The sequence below is a fragment of the Antennarius striatus genome, chromosome 15 (genome assembly GCF_040054535.1).
Source record: "Antennarius striatus isolate MH-2024 chromosome 15, ASM4005453v1, whole genome shotgun sequence".
Taxonomy (NCBI): Eukaryota; Metazoa; Chordata; class Actinopteri; order Lophiiformes; family Antennariidae; genus Antennarius; species Antennarius striatus.
In genome coordinates this window covers 12,282,868-12,305,196 of record NC_090790.1, presented here as the reverse complement: position 1 = coordinate 12,305,196, position 22,329 = coordinate 12,282,868, and the positions used below count along the sequence as shown (strand labels likewise).

Below are 22,329 nucleotides of genomic sequence, written 5' to 3'. Positions count from 1 at the left end.
AGACTTTTCATGGTTGTGTTTCACATAATCCACAAATTAAAAAAGAAAATTGACAGGACAGGGGCAGGGGCATTTCTGGGGTCACTCAGATTTGAAGACCTTCAAACTGATGTTGAAGGTCTTCAACATCAGTTTTACGTGACACTTACACAAAAGACATTAATTTATTACCAAATTATATTGTTTCAGTCAACGTCATATTTTCAAAACATGTCAAATATTAAAACACGCTTGCCATGAAGCAGAGAAAAAGCTGTGGACAAGTTTTTTATTTCTTTAAACATTCATGTCTGTACAAAAATGATTTAAAATATATAAAACTTTAGAAATATACACACAAATGGCAAAAAACAAGATTAAAAGAAGAAAAGCATCACTGTAGATATAAATCACAAATAAAATTGAATGTATCACAATTTATTGTAGGTCAAATCTATTAAGAATGTAGACATATGTAAATGACATTTTCTCTCAGAGTGTAGTTGATTAGTTGAAAAATATTATGTAGTCCCATAAATGAATAATGAAACTTTGTGACAACCGTTCAGAATTGAAGTAGAACAAAGAACAAATCTTGGACACTGTTCTCCAGCAAAATACCATTGTGTCAGTATGACAGTTTTTTTTAACTTCTTCTTTCGACACTTTAACTCAAGGTTCTTCTTCGTCCGCCATCCTCTCGATGGCATCCCAGTCTATGTTGCTGAGGGTGCTGCTGCCAGCCTCAGAAAGGTTATCCAGCCAGTCAAAGTCTGACACATCAGCTCCGGCACCATCATCTGCTTCATTCAATAGCCCAACTATAAACTGAATGCACAGGAAATAAATGATATAAAAATCCAGAATCTATCAAACCATATCTTTATTTAAGAATGACATGAAAAGATTAAATTCAAGCAGAATTATTTAACTTGACAGAAATGAATGAAAGTTAAATAACTTCTGTCAAGTTGTTTAACTTCTGTCAAATAACTTGACAGAAATCACTTTTCATCTATGGGAGCAATATTCCTCTCAAATATAGGCTAAGATATAGTCAAAACTATAATTTTTTACCCTGGTGGAGTCTTCTGGGCCTAGCAACCGGTTTAGTCTTGAGGGGGGCTCCAAAACATTTTCAATCCTGGTGTGCTCCCTTAGGATCCCTTTCCTTGCAGCAGTCAATCCAGAAGGTACTTTCTTTGACCCAATCTTTCTTTGGGATCCTGCATGCTGCTCCACTCTCTGATTACTGTCGCTCTTCGTGTAAGTGAGCATTCCACGTCTGGTGAGCTGAGACAGACGGTCCCTTGGCAGAGAGGTCGCTGATACACATTCACATATTGACACAAGTTTTATGAATGTCTTTTACAATAGCGTGACAAAAAATCTGCATCAGTGTAGTTTAATATCATTCTGATACCTGGTCTATGTAGACCCAGCCTCCTGTCGTGGGCCTCTGAAAGCTCCATGTGCTTCTCAGGAGTCCTTGGATAAAGGTGGAGAAGGTCTTGTCCTGATTTAGGATTTCTTTTATCAATGGTAGAAAGACTGTGAGCCCTGAAAAGAAAAAATAATAAAATTTAAAAACAAAACTTATATACACTCTAAATTTAAGTAAAAATATTCTTTAATAAAATATGGTCCTGGTCAGATGAGGAGATACCTGTGAGTGGCACCGGGTTGTGGAGAAGAGATGGATTGTGCAGGTGACAACACTGGTGATCCAGGTTGTGAAAAAGTTGTAGATGCAGGATCGGTGGGAAGGTCAATAGCTAAAGAACAGGCATCATGGACCCTTTGACTGTATTGCTCCAGAAGTCTGAGCCTAGTAAATCAGAATAAAAAGGAAAAAAGAAGTTACCAGTTGCAGACATGAACGTCTCATGCCCACATACAATGTAAAGAGGTACAAACTTTTCTTTGTCTTGTCTAGTTCTCCAAATGGTTGTTGTATTCTTCATTGTTGGTTTCTGGAGGAGCAGAGGTACATAATGTGAATGTAATAATTAAACACACACAGCAGTCATTCCTGGAAACATTTCTTACTGCTGTTTGACAGGGAGAATAAGGTTTGTGCTCCCTTTCCCTCAGGCTCCCTCGGTGCTTCTGATAAACTGCCAGACTTTCCCTCTGTTTTCTTCTCATCCAGATCCTCAGCTCTCTCCTCTCTTCCTCTGTACGAGGTCGTCTCCCCGACGTCCAGCTACTTTCCTGTTGGTCTATCCTGCAGGGAGTAGAATTATTTTTCAGCTCAAAAATAAATGCAATGTTTGAATCATCATTCAAACAGCACAGAATTTTAGGGAGTACCATACCTGCTACAATGTGCTGTTTGTGAATTGGACAAATCCAGGTCAGCTTGGCATAAATACCCTTCCTGCGCTAACTCATCTAAGAGTTCTGCTGTATCAGATAGCTCAGTCTGACTCGGGTTCTCATCTGGCATTCTTCAGACGGACAGATAGAGAGAAGAGTGTGAAAGAAAGAAATAATTCCGTAAGCCCTCTGAAAGAAGCACATAACATGGTTGAAAGACTTATTGGAACTTGTTTCATTTCTTACACAAAAGATGTTTCAGATGTTTCAGCCAGTTGATCTCTTGTTTCTGTGGGAGAAATATAAACATTAGAAGAGGACATCAGCTCATTTGACTTCTATGGTGTCTTAACTGTAGGACACCTAGAAAATGTGCAAACCTGCATTGTCCTAGCCTAATGCCTGTTCATTTACTAAAAATGAATTTTTTGTCCCATAAAAAATCAATTAGACTCTAATATAGTTTAACTATAATAATTTAACTATATGACTTGCTCATTTACTTGTAGGGATGTGAATGTAGGAAGGACCAGCTTTGTGACAGTGAGAGGTGGAAGAAAGAATAAACGGGTTCCATTCTGGAGTGATTATGGGCCCATCATGAACTGCTGCTGCTGCTTCTTCCTGCTTTTCTTCATCTGTCTCAAAGGGAATTGGTTCAGATGAAATGTCCAGGCGTGGCGTCCATGCTGTCAGAGGCAGAGAATGCAAAAGGTTGTTTTGACAATTTTTAGATGTTATTGTCTTAAACCTGCATATTTGCTTTATTATTTCTGGTTCAAGGACATACACTGTAATGAATGGTATTAAAGTATTGACAATTTATGCCTTGCCTTCCTTAGGAACAGATAGTCTGACAGTTCTTTTTTCTGCATGGTTACTGCATGTCTTAACATCTGCTGCCGAAACTGGTGTCAGCTTTTCAATGGTGTTCACCAGCTACAGAGACAAGGAAGGGATGACATGTTACATATCTCTCAGTATTTGAGACTATTAATAATATAATCATGATACATACAACTAGAGGTGCTGCCAGTTCTATGCCTCCATTCACAAGTTGCGGTTTACCTCCATATAATAAATGCTGTGACCGATAGAGCTACAATGACAATGACATCTCAAGGTCATGACAGGTTGTGTTACTAGTTCAGTATCTGACCAAATGTGAAATACTGTCCCTGTAGGGACACGGTGCCTTGATCAAAGGAACCTCGGCAGTGCTCGAGCTGAACCTTTATGTTCTACTTCTCACCATTTTTTAAAATGCCTACAGGCCCCTTGCGTGTGAGTGTGTGTTTCAGGGCCTGTGCCATATACATATGTGGGTAAAAATAGGCTGGGGTGGAAAAACTATTTCACCAAGGGGATTATAAAAGTTATGGTGTAACATTATGATGCAACTGTAAAGATGACATTGCACCTTTTGCTCATTAGACCTTTTGAACCTTCAGCCTATTAGATATTTGTGTCAAACTTTGTAATAACTAACATTTGAATTTTTCAGTCATGTTTTGTCATGTCACAAGAATCTTGCCTGCGACCACAAGAAATAAATTTGTTCATTCTTGAGCTAAATTGGACATTTTTTCCAAATTTCAAGAAACTCCACTCAGACCTTTCTGAGCTATAACAATCACATGACAATGCAACAATGGAAGTTGCAAGAATGGAAGTATGGCTAGACAATCAATAACACAATGCGTCTAGTCATGATTATTGACTGTATGAAGGCATAAAAATAGCATGTTTTCATACCATCCTGGAGTCGCAAAGGTCTGTCTCAAGAAAATCTGCTATGTTCTGAAGAGAAGCCAGTTGAACATCCAGCTCTGACAGACGAGTGGAGAACCAGACTGTGGGAGGTGTGGATGAGGCATGGTGACGTCCAAAGCTCTGTGTCTTTATGGCACCACGGACTTTAGGATCAAACAGGTTCTCTGTGTCTTGTGTAGAGGTTCGGTCTGGATCCAGGCTGGGCTCGGTGTGGTTGAGTGACGATAACTCTTCGAGGATATTTACAGCAAAAGTTAACAGATATTCACATCACAGTTGATCAGTATTGTTGATCTATGCAGACATATAATCACCTGCATGAGTGGTGGGTTGCACAGGATCTTCTGGAATCAAGTTGATGGGTTTCACATCAGCAGCAGCGGCACAAATGACAGAAGTTGCGAGAACATGAAGCTCTGCAGACGTTGGCGCAGAAGATTGGCTTAAAGGAATGTCTGGTGCTCTTGGGCTGAGACAAACTGGCAAATCCTGATGGTAGTTTTTATCTTCCAGATCCAAGACACTTATGAACTGGCGGCAATCCAGATCCTGACAGGCATTGATAAGTGAATTTTTATTTTGAATTTGTTAATTAAAGCATCACATAATTAAAATAATTGCAAGCTGGTTCCAACTAAACTCTGGCCTCTTACCAGATTCTTCTCTGACCTCTGTGTCTGTGTATCTTTTACAGGGACCTCCAGTGAAAATTGCAGGTTTCCTTGTGCTGCATAAAAAAACATACAAAAACAGAGATTGTTAAACTCCTCATTAGATCCACAACAAATTAAAAAAACAAAACAATTAAAACTACCTTACATTTTGGGATGCTGATGGTCACAGAGGTAGAAACTGCTTTATCAACAAGTGGACGAGGAGAAACTGTAACAAAAGTAATCAACATGAGATCATTTTTTAGCCATCATGAAACCATGCGCAAGAAACTGCAGTGAATCCCATAAAATGGACTCACGTTAAAAAAATTGTTAAAAAATTTTTTTCAAGCAATTAGAAACACAAGCTAAAAAATGTAAATATGCACATCTGTCACATTATTACTATTGTATAAATTCTATCCAACCTCACCAGGGTCTGTGTTGGTGAAAGCATCATTGCATTCTGGGGGTCTTTTATTTGTGGAAGCAAAAGCATGGAGCTCAGCTGAAGTGGACATGGCCTTGTCCAATAATCTCTGACCAGTCAGCAAAGAGTCGAAGGATTCTGGAACTATAAGTCATTTAGAAAAAAGAATAACAAATCAATGGAATTCAAATGTTTTCAGTATGGGAAAATTTGGGAAACTTTTCTGTTAAGCTTTTCTAAATTCTAATTTAAGGAAGTAGTAGTATAAACTGCACACCTCCATACCTTATAAAAACATGATGTAAAGAACTTTAGCAGACAACATCGACACCTGGCAGTTCTTCTATTCTTTCCTCACCAGTTTACATTAATTAACCATAGCCCTCAATGAGAGGCTGTTTGAAAACCTTCATATTCCAGTGAGATTACAGCAGTTTAGTGATTAAACAGGCAGGTGTAATTGAACATGTTTTTGACACTAACCAAATGGAACAGCAGCATCCTGGCCAGAACTGTTTTCATCTGCAGCTAAGGCCTCCTCGTACACATTCTCATTTGATGGCTGCAGGTGAATTGAAATTGCAAATTAAGAGTGGAATTACAATTAAACCTGACAGTAACACAAAAATGTCTCATCAGCAATCATTTTACCGTTTTTGCAAAGATGATAGAGTCATCTGGCCTGAATGTGACCTCTGTTTTCCTTTCTTTCTCTGCCTTCTTCTCCTTCTGTTTCTCCCTGCAAAGAACAAATTATAGAGTATCATGAGTAAAATGATCAGCTTTAATAAAAGACACCCGGTAATATGTGATTACCTCCTGCTGGAGTGAGAGCTGGGTGAGCCAATGGCTTTCCTGGTTCTTTCAATAGGTGAAGCTAATCCAAGCAACTGCACCTGAGCCTCCTCAGCATTCTGCCTCACTGAACTTGTCAACCCCTCCATGGAGATGAGATTAGTTGTCTGAGCTGAAGGAACTGCTGTGGGCAATATCTGTGCCAAAGATGGGTATATGCACATAAGTCTCAATGCGAGTTTTAACAATAGCTACTCTATAAAATCTGAAATTAAGGAAGCATTTCTTGCCATTTTTGGTCCTGATTTTATATGTAGGAGCTTCAAATATTGAACTTCTCCCCTCGGAGCTGCAATGAACATAGGAGGCCTGGAGGAAGATGGTAAGGGTAACTTGGGGAAAGTGATGTGTGTTTGTGGTGCAGGCTGAAAGTGCTGCTGACGGAGGCCTTGAATTGATGAGACAGAAGGAAGCAGTGGTAACTCTTGTCCCCTAAATCCTCCTGAAGTCTGAGTTTTGGGTTGAACCTTCTTTGAGAAGACGGACTCATCATCTGTTTTGCTCTTGTGGACTGTAGGATAACGCGGGGTTGAGGTGTGGTGGGCCGATGGGGGACAGCGAAGCAACTTCAAGCCAAAGGGTAGGGAAGCAGGATCTCTATGTGTATTATCATGAGGTAATATCACAGCAGCATTGTTAATGGCGTCAGTGGTAGCCAGAAGCCCCTGTGAGGGTGGGATTAAGCTCCCGCTCCCCCTAATCTGGCCTTCTGATGACACCGCTTGGACAGAGAGTGGCTGCATTTTCTGAACAATAAAAGAGACAATGTTCAGATTAGTTTCACTGTGATTTAAGCATTGTTTGCATTGATGGAAAACAATGCTTTAGCAGAACACTTCATACCTGATAATTTACACTTGCACTGTTAACATTACAGGACGGAGTTCTTGTGATGTGACGTTGGTTGTTAGTTGGAGGGGATCTCTCTGGGCTTTGTCTGGAAGGCTGGTCTGTAAACGCAGCTGCAGGGACCGGAATGGACTGAGCATTGGTGGGTTCTAAACCTGGCACGCATGCTTGATTCTGAGGTGTCACGGAAATATTAGTTTGCACAGGTAAGACATGTGGTTGAGGGGTGGAATTGGAAGCGGATGATGATGGCACATTTGGTTGTGAGTAATTAATGTTAGACTGGGCCAAAGAAGAGCTTTGCTGAGCAAGGTGCAGGTTAGAAAATGAAGCTCCCAAAACCTCCATCAGGCTCATATAGTTGATATTCTGTAAAAATGCAAAAACACTTAGTTCAAAGTCAATTTATACTACAAATTTAATTTGTTTGAGTCCAAACCTCTTCACTTGGTCAGTCTCTTCCTACCTGAACCAGTCTGTACAAGTCTTCTCCTAGACGCTGTCTCATTGGGGGAGTCAAATTGGGTAACGGCTGATGGGGGGCAGTGAAATTTGCAGCAGGTGCATCAACCTCAGAATTTTGTGGCTGAAGGCTGGAAGAGTCCATGGGAGTGTTTGGGTGATGTAATCCTACTGAACCAGAAAGCTCTGCATGGACCTCTGCCTCTTCCTGGACAGCAGGTACACCTCGGGGTTCCTGGAGTGGGGGTGCTTGTGGGCTTTGAGTATGAATGTCGCTTTCATGAAAAAAAAAATATATATATAGATAAAACATTTTAAAAAATAAAAAACAGGCAATTTAATCTGATATTGAGGTTTCATGACCATACAGAAATAAATCACAATATTTTTATCGATGTTTATATGTCTAAAATCAACTATGGCTAACATCCCATGACACAATACTTCATTAAGGACTCACATTAAGGTGGAGTTGGATATGTCTTCTGCATTTTCTGAGATGTCCAGGTCTTCAACTTTTAAACTCTGCAAATGACATAAATGATATTTTGAATTCCGAAAATGCTGATATGTAAAAGTAATCGGAGGTAATAGTTACCGTTTCAGGTGTGCAGATTTTCTCAGAGTAATTCTCATTCGAAACCAAGGACGAGACTTCTGAGTCGTCAGTGACACTGTTTTTGTCTAAAAATCAAATATATCAATAAATATTCTGCCACAAGTGCATAATATAAAGCAACTTTGGTAATCTAATAAATACATTATACCTTCTTTTTCAAGTGCAATAATGAAGTCAGCAACAGATGGTCGTTGGGAAATATGTGTTTGCTGAGCATCAAAACTTTGCTGATTCTGTTCATTGGGAAGAACTCTCTCTTCCTCTGGTTCTTCTGTAAAAGAACTACTGCAGAGAAACAATATGTAAATACAGAGGAGAGCTTTATCGTTGCTATAACTGTTCATATCATTGTCCATACATATAATTAATTACTATATATTATTAATTACTAATTAATTACTAGTATATTATAAATACAAACATGGGGCACTCACAAGGACACCTCTTCTTGCTGTAGATTGAGATCGAGACCAGCATTGGGTTCGTTGGCTGATCCAGAGTTGCTTGAAGATACACTGCTCTCATTTTCCAGCTTTTGATCGACCTCAGATTGTAGCACAGGGGCTACAATATATTGTATTGCTGGAAATTGGATGTGGTCTCTGTGGTGATCAGTCTCAAGCAGAGCATTGTACCTGTTCTGCAGCAAAGTGAGCGAAGTAAGGATGGTTGGCGTAAAGGCTTTGACCCGAATCACTACTCCTTCAGTGGCTGTTCCTTCAAATACTCCTCCTGTGTCTTTCTTCTTTTTGCCGTGATGCCCTAACAGCACCTTCCGATCAGCCCAGCGCACCATCCACTCCAGTAGCCTGCCCAGCTTTGGAAACTGAGCCTCAAACGTAGGATCCAGACCCTGCTGCCGTTCAAGTGTAGCTTGCACAGAAGTTGAGGAACCAAACTTCAAGCTCTCTGATAACTGCCCCATGGAAGAGGCATTAAGAATAAGACGGCTTTCAGAATCAAAGTGGTCTCCATTTATTCTTTGGCCTGAAGACACAATGCTCTGCTGTCGGAGGCCAAACAAGCCCTTCTGCTTTCCAATCCTCAGTCCTGGAAGTGAAGAGACAGAATGACTAGTCCTTGATCCGAGGGCTTCACTCCAGACAGACGAAGCTTGCGGCTCTGGTGTCACAACTAGTTTCATGGGCTTGAAGCAGCAGCCAGCTTTGAACACTGGAGGATCTTTTCCCAAGTGTTTTCTCACAGGATAGTTTGCATCTCTTTGTCTGCGATGAATAGTGGTGAGCACATCAAAGCTGAGGGATTGCAACTCTCTCTTCTTTAACTTGGAGGAGAAGTTCTTCAAGAGAGGGAGTTCAAATCCTGAATCTCTGCCATGTGCAGCATCTTTTTCCAACACATAGCTGAGAAAAAGCTCCAAGAAATTTAGATACTCGTCATCGTCCAGCTCAAACTCCCAGGTGCCAACAACAGGTAGGCAGGGCCCCTTGGCGTTTCCTGACTGACTTTCATTATGATTGATGCTGTCAGTCTTAACAGCAGACTTCTTTCCATGCTCTTTTAACATTTTTGTTTTCTTGCCCCTTTAAGGAAAATCAAAGATCACAGATCACAGATTAAGCTACGATATTAATACAGGACATCTAAATGTAATGGTTGCACTGCTATCTCATGTTGGTTACCTGGCCTTAGCTCTGCTATGTTTTTCAGGAGACATAGTCTCAGTTGTATCGGCTGCATCTCCTTCGCTGCAGATTGGGGGGAACCCACAGTCAGTTGAGTTGCTGCTGCTGTGACTTGTATCCAGTGAAAGTTTCCTTAAAACGGCTGTTCCGTGTTTGCTTCCTCTGTCCTCCTCTTTCTCCTCAGTCTCCCACAGATGGAGCTCAGGTGGGGCCAAATGTCTCTGCAAACGTCCAAGATGTTTTCTTCTCTGACGCCGTTTATCTTGGATTACAATCATCATCAGCTCATTTTTTCCCTCTTTTCCCACCTCTGAAAAAAAGACAGATCATGGAGGAGTTTTTTTAAGTGAGGGTTGATAAGTAAAATATTTCCTCTCAATGATCAATGTTTATGTATTCACCTAAAAAAAAATCGAACAAAATTTCTGATGAAGTAGAATCAGTGCATACAGTGAATCTATGATGTAAGCAGTCCTAAACAAAAACAACAACAAATGTTATCTTGCTATCACATTTGACTTTTTGGGAAAAAAAATCCAATTTTACAAGTAATATAAATAATGTATTCCGAATTAAATGTACCAAAAAGTCTAAAGCAAATATAAGAAATTGAGGTTCGGTGTTGAGGTGTCCATACCAATGGCATTGCATTGCCTCAGTCTCTGCAGCAATGAGTTATACTTTTCTCTCAGAGGAACTCTTACAGTTTCCTCCTCCTCTGGGAAAGCTTGCACCAACAAATCTGCCACCTAAGATGAAAAGAAGAGAAAAAGCATAAGAAATAAGAATAAGAAAAGCCATCACTCAAGGAACTTTTGTTACAGAATAATTCTTTGTAAGACAATGAAATAAAAACTCACCAGAGTGAAAGGAGGGAGTTCACAGACGAGGCTGAGCAGAATGTCCTGAAGGATCTCCTCAGCATTGAGGAAGTGAGAGAAAGGCAGGCAACGACGGACCCAACAGAGAGCCTCAACACAGGCAGATATCACCTTTGGATCAGCAGCGGTCTGAGGAACACAAATACACACAAACATTTGTAAGGTATCTGGGTATAAAGGTATATTTTAGGGTATAAGGATAGTTATACTGAATCATGATATCAGTCAAACACAAAGGGATTACCTGCTCATTTCTGCTGCGTTGTTTGGCTGCCTGATATTTCCTGCAGGAAATGGAGAGCTGGTCTCTCACATGAAGCATCCAGCACAAACCACACAGCTCTCTGAAACAGACTTGTTAGAAAATATAAATAATATTAAATGTAATGATACCCAATATATTATAAAATATGGAATTTGTATTTTATTGTGAGTAGCATATTACTAATGGTTTGAATAGTGTCCGGATCAAGGCGGCCATCTTTATTGGGCCCCTGTTTGAAGAATCCACTGCACGAAATGAACTTGATCAGACCCTCTGGGAAAGCCTTTTCTTCTGTCTGAGCGGATGGGTAAGGGTACGTCTTCTTGATCTGAAAACAAAACCATATATTTACTCTAGCTAGCCTACCATGGCACTTCATATGAAACCGTTCTCATTCCACACCACATAGGGTACACAATTATCATTCCATCGACAATTTCATCTTTAAATGCCAACGTGCATGACAGCCCAATGAAGGTGTAGTTAAATGTAAAAAAATTAAGTAATTCTTCAAAATAACATGGTTGTCATTGTGTTTCTTTGCCACATACTCTTGTTTTTATAATGCATAAAATTGTAAACAACAAAAGATTTACTCCCTCAAAAATGTTAAACCCTTCAATTCTAAAAAAAGTACCTTGTATAGAATGTGTCTGGCACGGCGCAGGCGGTTTATGTACCACTGGGCAGCAGGACGACTACAACAAGCAGCTCTCAGTAGTAAGAGTAAACTTTGTAGAACTCCAGACACTTTGTGACGTGATGAAACTTCTCCAAACTGCTCCACTGGGTCCTACACGAGGAAACCACACAACAACAAATCAAATTTGCATGTGCACTGTACATAGTGTATGGAGAGACAGATTAACTATGGTATGTACCTGTGTGTTAGGGGAGGGCTGAGGGCAATAAAGAGGTGGGGAAGGAAGATACACGCCATTGGGTACCAAGGTAGTCAGGCCAGAACACAGCTGTTTGGCAGTTTCCAACAAGGAGGACAACGGTGAAGAAATAACATCCACTCCAGCCATAACTGCAGCCTTTAAGATCTCCTGTATGGAAACCTGCAAAATGCTGCAGTCATCTCCTTCCAGAGGCTCTGGTGCAAAGGATTTAATGACAAGTATGGATTAAAATTCAAGGGTTCTGTACAGACATACTGCAGAGGTCAGTTGTCACCTACCTGTAAAACTCAAGCCACCATGTTTATCCCTGCATTCCTGAGAGTCAGACTTGCTGCTAAAAAGACGCTCCAACTCAACCTGAAAGATGCTCTCTGGTTCTAAAGCTTTTGGGAGGTGAAATTCTTTCCTCCTGAGAGAAGAGAAGTTAAAATAGTAAGAGCAGTAGTTCATATAGGCCAGGCTCAGCGAGGCTGCTGTTTTCCAAGCCCCAAGATGGTAGGCCAGCCACGCTGTCTCTGGAAGCAAACCCCCCAGCAGGAGGAGGTCCTGGGCGTAGTCGACTGTCCAAACTTCTGACAGCTGCTGCTGCCGCACTGCTCTCGAAACTTCCTCCTGGCTCAGTGGAACCAAGCGCCCAACACTACAGGCTGAAAAAACATGTTTTACCAAATGGCAAAATAAATGAAGACATTTTTTTAATGATGTGTGCCAATTATGTAAACGCACCCTGAGGTAGATGGAGTGGAGGTAGAATGGCTACATGGTGAGCAGGCAGGATGAACAGGGGTTGATTGGTGAAATATGAGGCCATGAATCTCCCCAGAGTTTGAACCACTGCAAAAGCTGCGTCACTGTGAAGGTCCAGTGGTAGCCATGGGCATGGAAGAGCGTCTGCTGCAGAACATGAAGACACAGCTAAGAATTATCACCTTACATTCAGAATGAGGTAAACAGTTGTATGATCATTGTGATCAGCTTAGACTTTGTTTGGATTTCACTCTATGTTTGTCAGTTAATTTATCATCTGCAATTTAATGTGATTAGCGTTACGATGCCAATGTCTAACAGAATATGTTAATTGTTCTCTAACAAAGTTCTGTACTAACTGCTTGCATTGTACGTGTTGTACTTTATAAGTCTCACATTCTCAGCCAATCACACATGGATGCATCACTATTTTGCTGAAACAATTTTCTGTGCAATTTTATTTCTACGCTGATGATTAATCTAACTGTTGAAAATCAGTGATGTTAATTAATGTGCATTATTCATGTTATGAATAAATAAATAAATGAATATATACTAGAATAATGAGTTGTGAGGTGTGGACAGATCTGCTCTATTCCAATACGAATATAAGGTACAGCTTTATTTCTTATACTGGTTTGTTTCTAAAAGCCATAGGAGTACAGAGAAGGTATTGACCATAGCAGACCTGTTATGGAGATAGTATTCTTCTGGTGTCCAGCTCTGTCTAGAATCAGACAGGCCATATGGTCCCCCATCTCTTGGGCTTCTCTCAGACGGTATTGCGACAAAAGACTGTATAGCAGCGCAAGACAAAGCTGTGTTTGCTTGAAGACGCTGCGATCACAGCCTAACGGAAAGAGAGGTGATTACCATTTTACCATGATCATGCAGTCAGACTTAAAATCACAAGCAGAGGTTCTCACTTTTGTTACTCTCCTCACAAATTTGAGATCGCCACGTATCAGCACTTTTTGGGTAAGAGCCACACAGGAAAAGATGTTCACCTGAGGGTAGAGGGCTGAATTTATTAATAACAATTTATTATTGTATAGTATTAAGACATATCCAGATGTAAGTCTCAGGGCTTTCTTTAATGAAAACCATGGTTTATTTATTTATGTTTTTGGTTTGTTAAGATTAAAACATTTCTGTTTATTTCCTGTAACTGGCTAGATGAAGGGCCCATTTCCTTACAGACCTGTGTAATTCAATAGTGCAGGACCCTCCTCTAGCCTTTCTCCTGTAGCCTGCAGAGCTGTTTGGATCTGGAACATGATGTCAGACAGCTGTTGCTGTTCCTCCTCCCAGGAATCACTGTCTTTAAAGTTTTTCAGTTCCTCCATACACTGCTGAGTAATCTTGTAAATCCACTGCCACACACCCAGCAATCTGTCAAAAAAAATCACCAATGCCTGTTTAACCTTTAAACTTGAGCTTTAAATATTACTAACTAACGGCATTTAATGGACAACTACTATAGATAGACATAAAAAGAGAGGGATATTCAGCACCTGCTCGATGGTCGCTGGGGATCAGGTCTTGCCTGGGATAAAAAATTCAATTTCACTTCTTTTTCTTCTTGTAACAACGGCACATGGTGTCCATCTGAGAGCCAGACTTGTGGTGGCTGGGATTCCTTCTCTGAGGAGGCCCAGATGTTTTTCTGCTGCAGAGTATAGGTGTGATCGAGAGAATCAGAGATCAGCTGCAGGATATGCAGGGCTGTAGACAGATTGTGAGAAGATACCCAACATTGACCAGTCTGTTGGGACTGAGGATGAGGGGTCAAAAGGAGACTAATCAGTCGTTTACTGAAGTCTACCACCAGCCCCAGGCAGCGTTGTCCATCCGAGTGAGAACCATCCCAAGGAAGAAAAGAGAGGACGGCTTTGAGGAGGTGGAGGAGGCTAGAAGATACAGGGATTGTCTTTTTCCTTGTGTGGATTGTGGAGCTGGGGATGAAGTGGAGTAAAGCAACAAGTCGCACTACACAAGACAGGGTATGCCTCAGGAGGACAGTTCTATTTTCCACAACATTCCCTAAAGACATGCCAAAAGCCCAGGCAGATAAAAGTTTCCTCCGGATTTTTGCAAGTTCATGATGACGAAGAGAAGAAGTCTTCCTCTCTGTTTCATCAAAGTCCATTTCAATATCTGGGCTGGTAACAAGTCCACTGTCAGTCTGTGTGTCCTGAGCGTGAAGTGTGTCGAACATTGAAGCAAACTCCAGTCGACCATTATCCTCCAAATGAGGACCAGAAGGAGCTCCATCAAAGTCTGACTCATCCTCAAAGAAACTCTAGGAAACCACAAAACAGCAGGTTAAAAACTACTCACATTAATGAATCAAGCAATAAATTGAATAGGTAAGGCATCTTAATCAGTATAAGTGCATCGCCTATGGTCAGTAGATATTTTTCACTGTAAGTAACCAGATATGAGGTCATTTTATTTGCCTTTTACCTCTATATAAATGTGATGTAATAAAAGCAACTCAGACTCTGATGCTATTTTACCAACCTGCACTTTTTCAAGAAGGTCCTTGGTACCACCCAATGTCTCCTGGTCCTGAAGGAAAACCGGTAAAGCAGATATGTCTGTGTTTGCAGATAGAACAGAGTCTGTTGTTTTGGGCTCATGTGCACCAACAGGGTTACACACTTCAAAGCTGCTGTCGAGATTCAGACAAGATACAGACTCCAGCCATGTCCTCACATCAACCTGAAAATTATGAATACAAGGAAAAGTCATTGTGAAGAATAGCACTACAGATCATACCAAAAAAAAATCTCAAGTGGGGAAATGGCCCTCTCCAAACTTCTTGAGGTCCTTTATCACCTGTGAATGATCCAGTTTCTGACTGGCCTTCTCTAGATCTTTACGTATGTCTTTTAGAAGTACTGTCAGCAACATTGCAGGGGAAGGCCCGTGTAGTACCCTCATCACTGTGGCCATGTAACCATCAGAGACAATGAGATACAACAGGCGTGGATGCCAGGTCACAGAATAACGCTGCCTAAGTACATCCCTCACAGACAAGCTAGAGCTGGACAGAGAAGCCTCCATTTTTCCTGCAGATGTAGCCAGTCTGCAGGGAAAAAAGTGTAGGTAAAAACAAAAAATGTTACAATAAACTTCACATCGGTGTTGAAATGATTAGTGGAATAATACATCAGTGAGTCAGCAGACGACAGAAAGTAGGCAGGCAATGGAAACTCAAACCATCTATAGAAAAACTGATAACAGATGACAGGGATAAATGAGGATTAAGATCATCAGCCAAAACAAATCAATAACTTGCAACAAGAGCAAACGGTGAAGAAGAACAAAATGCCTTAGGTTCCTACCGGTAAGTAACGAGAGGGTGAAGAGGCAGGAAGTGTGCAGGACCAAATTCTACACTACAACCACAGCTTGTTAGACTAAGGAGTCCTCCAAGACGAGAAACCATAAGAAGGGAGCCTCTTTTCAGAACACAGGCCAGGAAAAGACCTCCTGGTGACCAGCTCACACTGGCCACCCAGTATGATCTAAAAGAGAAGATACATCATCTGTACAACAAAAATTTTAAAGAATGAAGTAACTGTATTTAAGGGGTGCATCACACCCTTCAGTAACAATGATTTCCAATGATTTTTAATATGTTTGTTTATACAATCGTTTTTGGGAGGTGATCATTCTCCTCTGGTACGTTTATACATGTTGAACTCACTCCCAGTATCAATACTACTATATTTATTTAAAGGAGCAAAGATTCAGTTATAGACATTCACCAGCAATATTTAGACAGTCTGATCAAACAGATGTTGATAAAGTTTAAGTCCCTCAAAGGCTTGACTACTAAACAATGTTGGTCTCCTGTTTCCCATCTTCATCTAAGCATATGGTACCTTATGTACTTAGGAGGAATTTCCAGTTTTTTGCTTCCACATCCTCCAAGGCCCCTTGATACTGAAATAAAATTTTGTGTGCTCAGAAAGAGGACTTGTGTAGCCTGCAACCAATAAAAAGGAAATACAAGTCTATTTTTTTATATTTATGCAAATTGATTGACCAAGCAAAATCAAAGAAGCTGTGGAAAAAGTAAAAGAAACTGAGAACAAATGCTCACCTTCGGCTGTCTCTGGTTCAGGACAATAGCTAGCAATCTGCCATCTGGGGAAAACGCTGGCACCAAGGCCCCTCTGGACTTTACTGGTTGGCAGGGTAGGGTGAGATTAGACATAGGATATGTCTTGGTGGCCCACTTTATTCTGTAGTTCACACAAGTGAAAAAAAGAATGTACACTTTAAACAACTACAATATCCACTGACAGATGTTTCTCTTACATGAACTCTCTTACTCACTCTGTTCCGACAATATCTTCCTCCCACTGTATTTTAAGGCAAGTGACAATTAACTTCTTCCTGGATGTGAAAACAAAGGCTGACAAGCAGGCATCGCCCAGAACCTAAGGGATTTTGAACAAACATAGAAGATGATATGAGGTCCAGAGAAGATATGATATTGAGCACAAGTTTGTTATTTCATTAAAACATAATACAATCAGTCATATTTGCATTATATTGATAAGAGATACCTCTGTCTTGACAAAGATTGTATGTTGGGATGCTTCTTTGTCTTCCGGTGATGGCAGAATGGAGTTCTCAAGGGGCTGTATGTGCACCCATTGTCCCTTGACTGTGCCATTTCGTATGCTCATCAAATCTCTGGAATCCATACACTCCCACAGGAACACTTGACCTGTTATGGCCACCAGTAGAACACGCATCCCATCCCCAGAAACTTGGAGTGAGAGTCGCCCGTTATTCCCTTTGAAAACACAAATATATGCAAACATTTAAGTGCATATACCCATGGATTAAAGAATTAACGTTTCACTTAAATGTAACAAGTAGAAATAGGACACACAATGTGTGAATTCATTTAAATATACAGAGTGAAAAAAAAACCTGTGAAACACCCGCCCTCAATCACCTACTTTAATGATCCCAAATTGGGAAGTTCACAATATATTCAAATATTTTAAGTTAGGTCGCTTCCCACTCCATGATAAATATACACCTGAACTGTGATTGTCTTGACCAGCTATAATCACACGAGCCACTTCTGGGGCTGCTGCAGCAGTCTTCAGCAGGTCTTTATCCCTGTTCCACAGGAACAGCTCTCCTGACAACAGCAGCCCACAAAGCCACATACCTGAAAAATAGCAAGAGACTATATGAATCCACAGAAATGACAAATAACAAGTATTGTTCGTTACGTTTCCAAGTCAACTCACCATTGTTAGATGAAGTCATTGTCACCACACTGTTGAGCAAAGGATGGAGTTTAGGAGTCCTCTTCTTGGTGCGACCAGACACCATGTTGATCTCACTGATTCGTTTGTCATCCAGCAGGAACACAGATTCTTTCTCCTGAAGGGTGACACGACATGGATTCACAATCATACTATGACATAAAGATTTACTGTTGTTTTTATCTTGACACTAGATGGTCTTCACCTTCCCAAGCCAACAGAACCGAGGCCATGGTTTCTTTCGTTTGATGCTGGATGACAAAACAACCTCCAAATTCAGTTCCATGAGTGCATGTGTGGTTGTTTGTCTCTATGTTGCTCTACGGTGCATGGCGTCGCACCCGGACTGTACCCTGCTTCACGACCCCAATCAGCTGGGATAGGCTCCAGCACCCCGCGACCCACGACAGCCGAAAGAGCGGGTAGAGAAAATGGATGGATGGGTGGGTTTTTCCGCTTTTGTAGAGTTCATCGAGATCGCAGGATCCAAACAAGTAAGATGACAAGAGTGTGGGTGAGCTGGATAATGTAAACAATGCCATTAGCTACACGGCTGGTCAGAAATACAAAGAAATCATGATGTCACATCAGAAATGCAAAGAAATCATGATATCATATTTTTTTTAAAAAGTCACACACCGACAGCGGAAAGGGACCGCTTTAATGGCTGAATCCAATATCAACTATAAAACGTGTCTCTGACAAATGACAATACCGTTAGGTAGCATTAGCCACCTAGCTCATATCTCTGGAAGCATACTGATCGAAACGTTCACACCAAATAAAGCCTAAAATTATCAGTCGGGTTATATTGCTCGAAGTGAAATCTTATACTCACATACCCGCAGAGAGGTGTTAGTTACGCTGCGCTAAACTCTGAGTTTCGAAAAGCCCCCCGTTTCAAAAATCCAAATTTGTTTCCCATGATCCTCTTGGGGAAGCTTCAAAGCGTTGCCGTAGGAACGCGTAGATTCTTTCTTCTTCGTCTTTTTTCTCTCCTTCTTCGTCTTCTTCGTCAGACGTCCGAAAGTAGACTTTGTTTTTTCTAAAATAACAAAAGATCTAAACAGTTTTAAAAAACATCTAGTGCTACAAAAATATTTAGTTGAAGATCCACTTACATCTGCAAATTCTCTGATGTAATGCACCGATAAATCTTTTTAAATTTTATTTATTTTTAATTATTATTTTTGTACTTGAAAAACTTTGGCGATTTCCTGTTATCTAAAATTTAACTTAATAGCCGAGTGTCTTTGTAAAAATCAAAATCTTTATCTTCTTGAGAAGAACGTAGATGCTTGTGGTCTTATGAAGAGATTTCAACCTCTGATATACATATGGTGCAATTGTAAGATTTCAGCCTCTCCTTTCATTTTCCCCCCGTACATTTCTGCAGAGACATACTTTTCCAGCAGGTGGCAATGACAGACTACAACATGCCACTGAGAATGCATGACCATCACTGCTAAGTGATTCTGAGTTCATGTGGAAGCCAGATCTTACTAGAAAAGAAGAGATCACTGTGGCTGATAAACGATGACATAATAGGCTTTCTGTACTTTGTCTGTGGGTTATTGCAGATATCTTTCTACAAGGTCAGTTTTGTCTGAGGAGCGTGAACGTCCTGTGAATTATCTGAATGTTCGAGTTCACTAAGAGGCCTTCTTCACAATTAACATGCTCGGGGGCGTTTGAACTCTTTGGCAATATGGTCTCTTATTGGCTTGTTACAGAGAGTTATGACATCCAAATTCAAAGCAGTAATGGATTGCGATTGTCAGTGTTGTCTGTTCGTTCGTTCATTCGTTCGTTTGTCCACCAACCGTTGCAGATAGAAAGATGAAACAAAAAGCACATTACTCGGGCAGCAGAGGGGATGAAAGTGAGAGGATGACCTTGACCTTGAGAAAACTAGGTCAAGGTCAAATTTCAACTTTTGTACACTCACGAACCGGATAGAATAGGAAGACGAGGAAGAAGGCCAGTGTGAGGAAGACCATAGATCAAAGGTATTGCTTTGATCTACCTGTGAACTAGCTTTGATCTATGGTCTAACTCACACAGGCCTTCTCCAAATGCACTAGTCTATGCACTAGTCAGGTACTACTTTCAGGGTATCCTGACCTACCCTGAAAGTAGGTCAGCGTAAGTCGCATGATGTTGCAGTGACTGACTTTCTTGTTAGGTTTGCCCCTGGTACCTGGTATTTAATTACCCTTGAACATTTTCCTTTTCATCATAAAGGAGATGACAGCAGCCATTGCCAATAGGTAAAAGAGGAGAATTTTTTTTCATTCATTCATCTTCCAACCCGCTTAATCCGCTGACGCAGGTCGCGGGGTAGCCAGTGCCTATCCTGGCAGTCTCAGGGCGTGAGGCGGGGGACACTCCGGGCATGACGCCAGTGTACCGCGGAGCCACATAGAAACAAACAATCATTCACACACAACTCACTCCTATGGTCAATTTTGCCAACCCTTAATTTGTACATTCGGCTGTGCCTGCCATGAGCAGATGGAGCTCTTTATTACTGTCACTTCAAGGTTCATTCCTATCTGATGAGAAGAGTATAAAGAAGGAGTACTTGACATCACATAAGGATATAATGACATGATCGTGACAGGACAACATTCTGGATGGATTTAGTTGGATTCTTGTACAGAACATTCAAAAATTCAGATTACCCATTCAACTGTAACTCATTTGCTTTTTTCAAAAGGTTAAATACACAATACTATTATTGTCGGAGAAATAATCATTTTCACGTTTGAATAATTTCTTAAATAATTTCTAGAGTCAAAGATGGCATAACAGGAATATATTCCATGAGGATCCAAAGCAAAAGCCGATGACAATAAAAAAGAACACTTTATTTATTTTTACATCTTGAAACCAAATCAATACATCAAGTTGTGTCTCTCCCCATTATCGAATTAAAAATCAATTAAATGATCATAAACCTTTACCAAAAATATTTTAATTTAAATTTAGATTTTTCATGACTGATCATAACACACAAACATGTTCATTATGAGAGATGTCACTCAACACTGTCTCTGCATCAAAACGCAAAAAAAAAAAAAATGGATGGGAGGCCTACTCTGTAATTAGTCTATAATTAGTACATATTTAAATGTTGCTTCCTCTCTTAATAGCATGCCTGCACACAAAGAGTGGTTAGGATGGGATGTCTGCATAACCCACATGCAAACTGAACAATCATTACATGTGAGTCCAGAGACTGTCTTTGATGAGGGAAGTTTCATATGATGTTTGCATAATGATCCTGCAGCACAAGCTAATATTAGTCTTTTGATTTCTATTTAACGGTACAGCAGTGACATCGACATGTGATTAACTAAAGGAATATAACACATCTACATATTCAGTGTTCAATGTAGGATATTAGTTGGCATGGCAACCTCATTTGCCATCTGTAGACCTCATTCATTCTGAAAAGTGACACCCAGGAAGCTGTAAAGAAACAATTCAATAATCTGTCTCACAGCAACAGTGCATCACTACGTTTGCTGGTTTTCATCATCACGTTTGCCATGGAGAGTGCTGAGTGTAACGTTGTGGGATGAAAATTGTTGAAAAAGCTGAATTTTTTTGGTTGGCATATTTCCCCTCTGTTGCGTGCCAACAATCTGAGATTATAGATTCCAGGTTTACTTCAGACAACAGGCTCTAAAAAAATATTTGCAGAAGTGACCTTGTTTTCTATCCTGTTCAGGGCTTAATTAGAAGATCAATAGTCCTATTCAATCTGTCATTTTTGAAGTCAGCTTCATGCAGAACACACAAAGAAATACAGAGGTACTAAAAATCTGGAATAGGATAAGATAATAGACAAAAAGGAGCAATAACTTTACATTATATTAGTGATTAGTTGCAGTTCATCAAAAACATGTATAAATAATTATCTTTATGTTTGATTAGCTTTGCCTAAAAATTGGAAACGGGGCCAAACAGATCAGTCTCTGTCTTTCCAGCGGTAATTTGTCATGAGTAAAATGATAAATTGTAGTTTCAGAGAGTTATTTCTCAGAATATTTCTAATCTGGGCATAATGACTGCCTGGAGTCTTAACAACCCTGATGACAAGACTACAGGCAATAAAACTGTCCTAACCAAGAACTTGTTGTGCACATTATGAGTCTATTTACTTTTTTACTAAGCCATGATTCTCTAAATTCCTACTTATTCCCATAGAGGTGAATTCAGATGCATAAATCATTAAACAAATAGTACTCGTAGTAGAATTGTGATCTATTTCACCAAAAATATTTCGACTTGTAGGGGAAGCCCAGGTGTTACTAATAATAACACTGTCATGAAAATGAAATACAGTGACAGGTAATTAACCTGATCACTTTCAAACCTGAGGGACAGGATTCACGCTATAATGCCAGTCATACATGTCAAGGGCTGTTTCAGCTCCTGACATATCTGTAGAGAGCACAGTGACAACGCAACATAAGTCATCCTTGATCTTTGTTGTTTTCATTATAACTAGGTACTGATTCACGTCATAGCAATTTCTTCGAAGACATTTTGTGCTATCGTTGTGTTGGATAATGTATAATATTTCAGGTGTATTCCTCAAATGAACAACGACAAAAGCTAATTGAGAATATCTA

General features: G+C 40.3%; 1 protein-coding gene across 1 annotated transcript; it reads right to left on the bottom strand.

Moving 5' to 3' along the window:
- Nucleotides 1–304: 304 nt before the first annotated feature.
- Nucleotides 305–18,618, bottom strand: cplane1 (ciliogenesis and planar polarity effector 1). Its single transcript, XM_068335589.1, has 49 exons — nt 18,529–18,618; nt 17,892–18,205; nt 17,669–17,804; nt 17,452–17,586; nt 16,967–17,199; nt 16,734–16,837; nt 16,498–16,639; nt 16,277–16,380; nt 15,734–15,916; nt 15,225–15,474; nt 14,907–15,107; nt 13,898–14,685; nt 13,585–13,775; nt 13,310–13,390; nt 13,072–13,233; nt 12,363–12,530; nt 11,915–12,283; nt 11,613–11,830; nt 11,369–11,524; nt 10,912–11,059; nt 10,711–10,820; nt 10,446–10,595; nt 10,223–10,334; nt 9,583–9,895; nt 8,374–9,483; nt 8,088–8,224; nt 7,919–8,004; nt 7,781–7,845; nt 7,325–7,595; nt 6,853–7,227; nt 6,240–6,755; nt 5,971–6,146; nt 5,806–5,893; nt 5,638–5,716; nt 5,158–5,298; nt 4,891–4,953; nt 4,725–4,798; nt 4,386–4,620; nt 4,054–4,301; nt 3,132–3,237; nt 2,802–2,987; nt 2,545–2,587; nt 2,298–2,429; nt 2,029–2,206; nt 1,897–1,952; nt 1,646–1,807; nt 1,403–1,539; nt 1,057–1,304; nt 305–807 (listed from the first exon to the last, which is right to left on the bottom strand). The coding sequence occupies exons 2-49, from the start codon at nt 17,970–17,972 to the stop codon at nt 652–654; spliced, it is 9,603 nt and encodes a 3,200-aa protein (XP_068191690.1). The 5' UTR covers nt 17,973–18,205; nt 18,529–18,618; the 3' UTR covers nt 305–651.
- Nucleotides 18,619–22,329: the final 3,711 nt, after the last annotated feature.

Bases quoted from the DNA above. Each gene is read 5' to 3' on its own strand.
- cplane1 (XM_068335589.1), bottom strand. From the start codon at position 17,972: ATGGAACTGAATTTGGAGGTTGTTTTGTCATCCAGCATCAAACGAAAG. The intron at 16,381-16,497 runs GTGAGCATTTGT...TATTGGTTGCAG, and splicing joins TGAACCAGAGACAGCCGAAG to GCTACACAAGTCCTCTTTCT. The intron at 7,228-7,324 runs GTAGGAAGAGAC...GCATTTTTACAG, and splicing joins ACTTGTACAGACTGGTTCAG to AATATCAACTATATGAGCCT.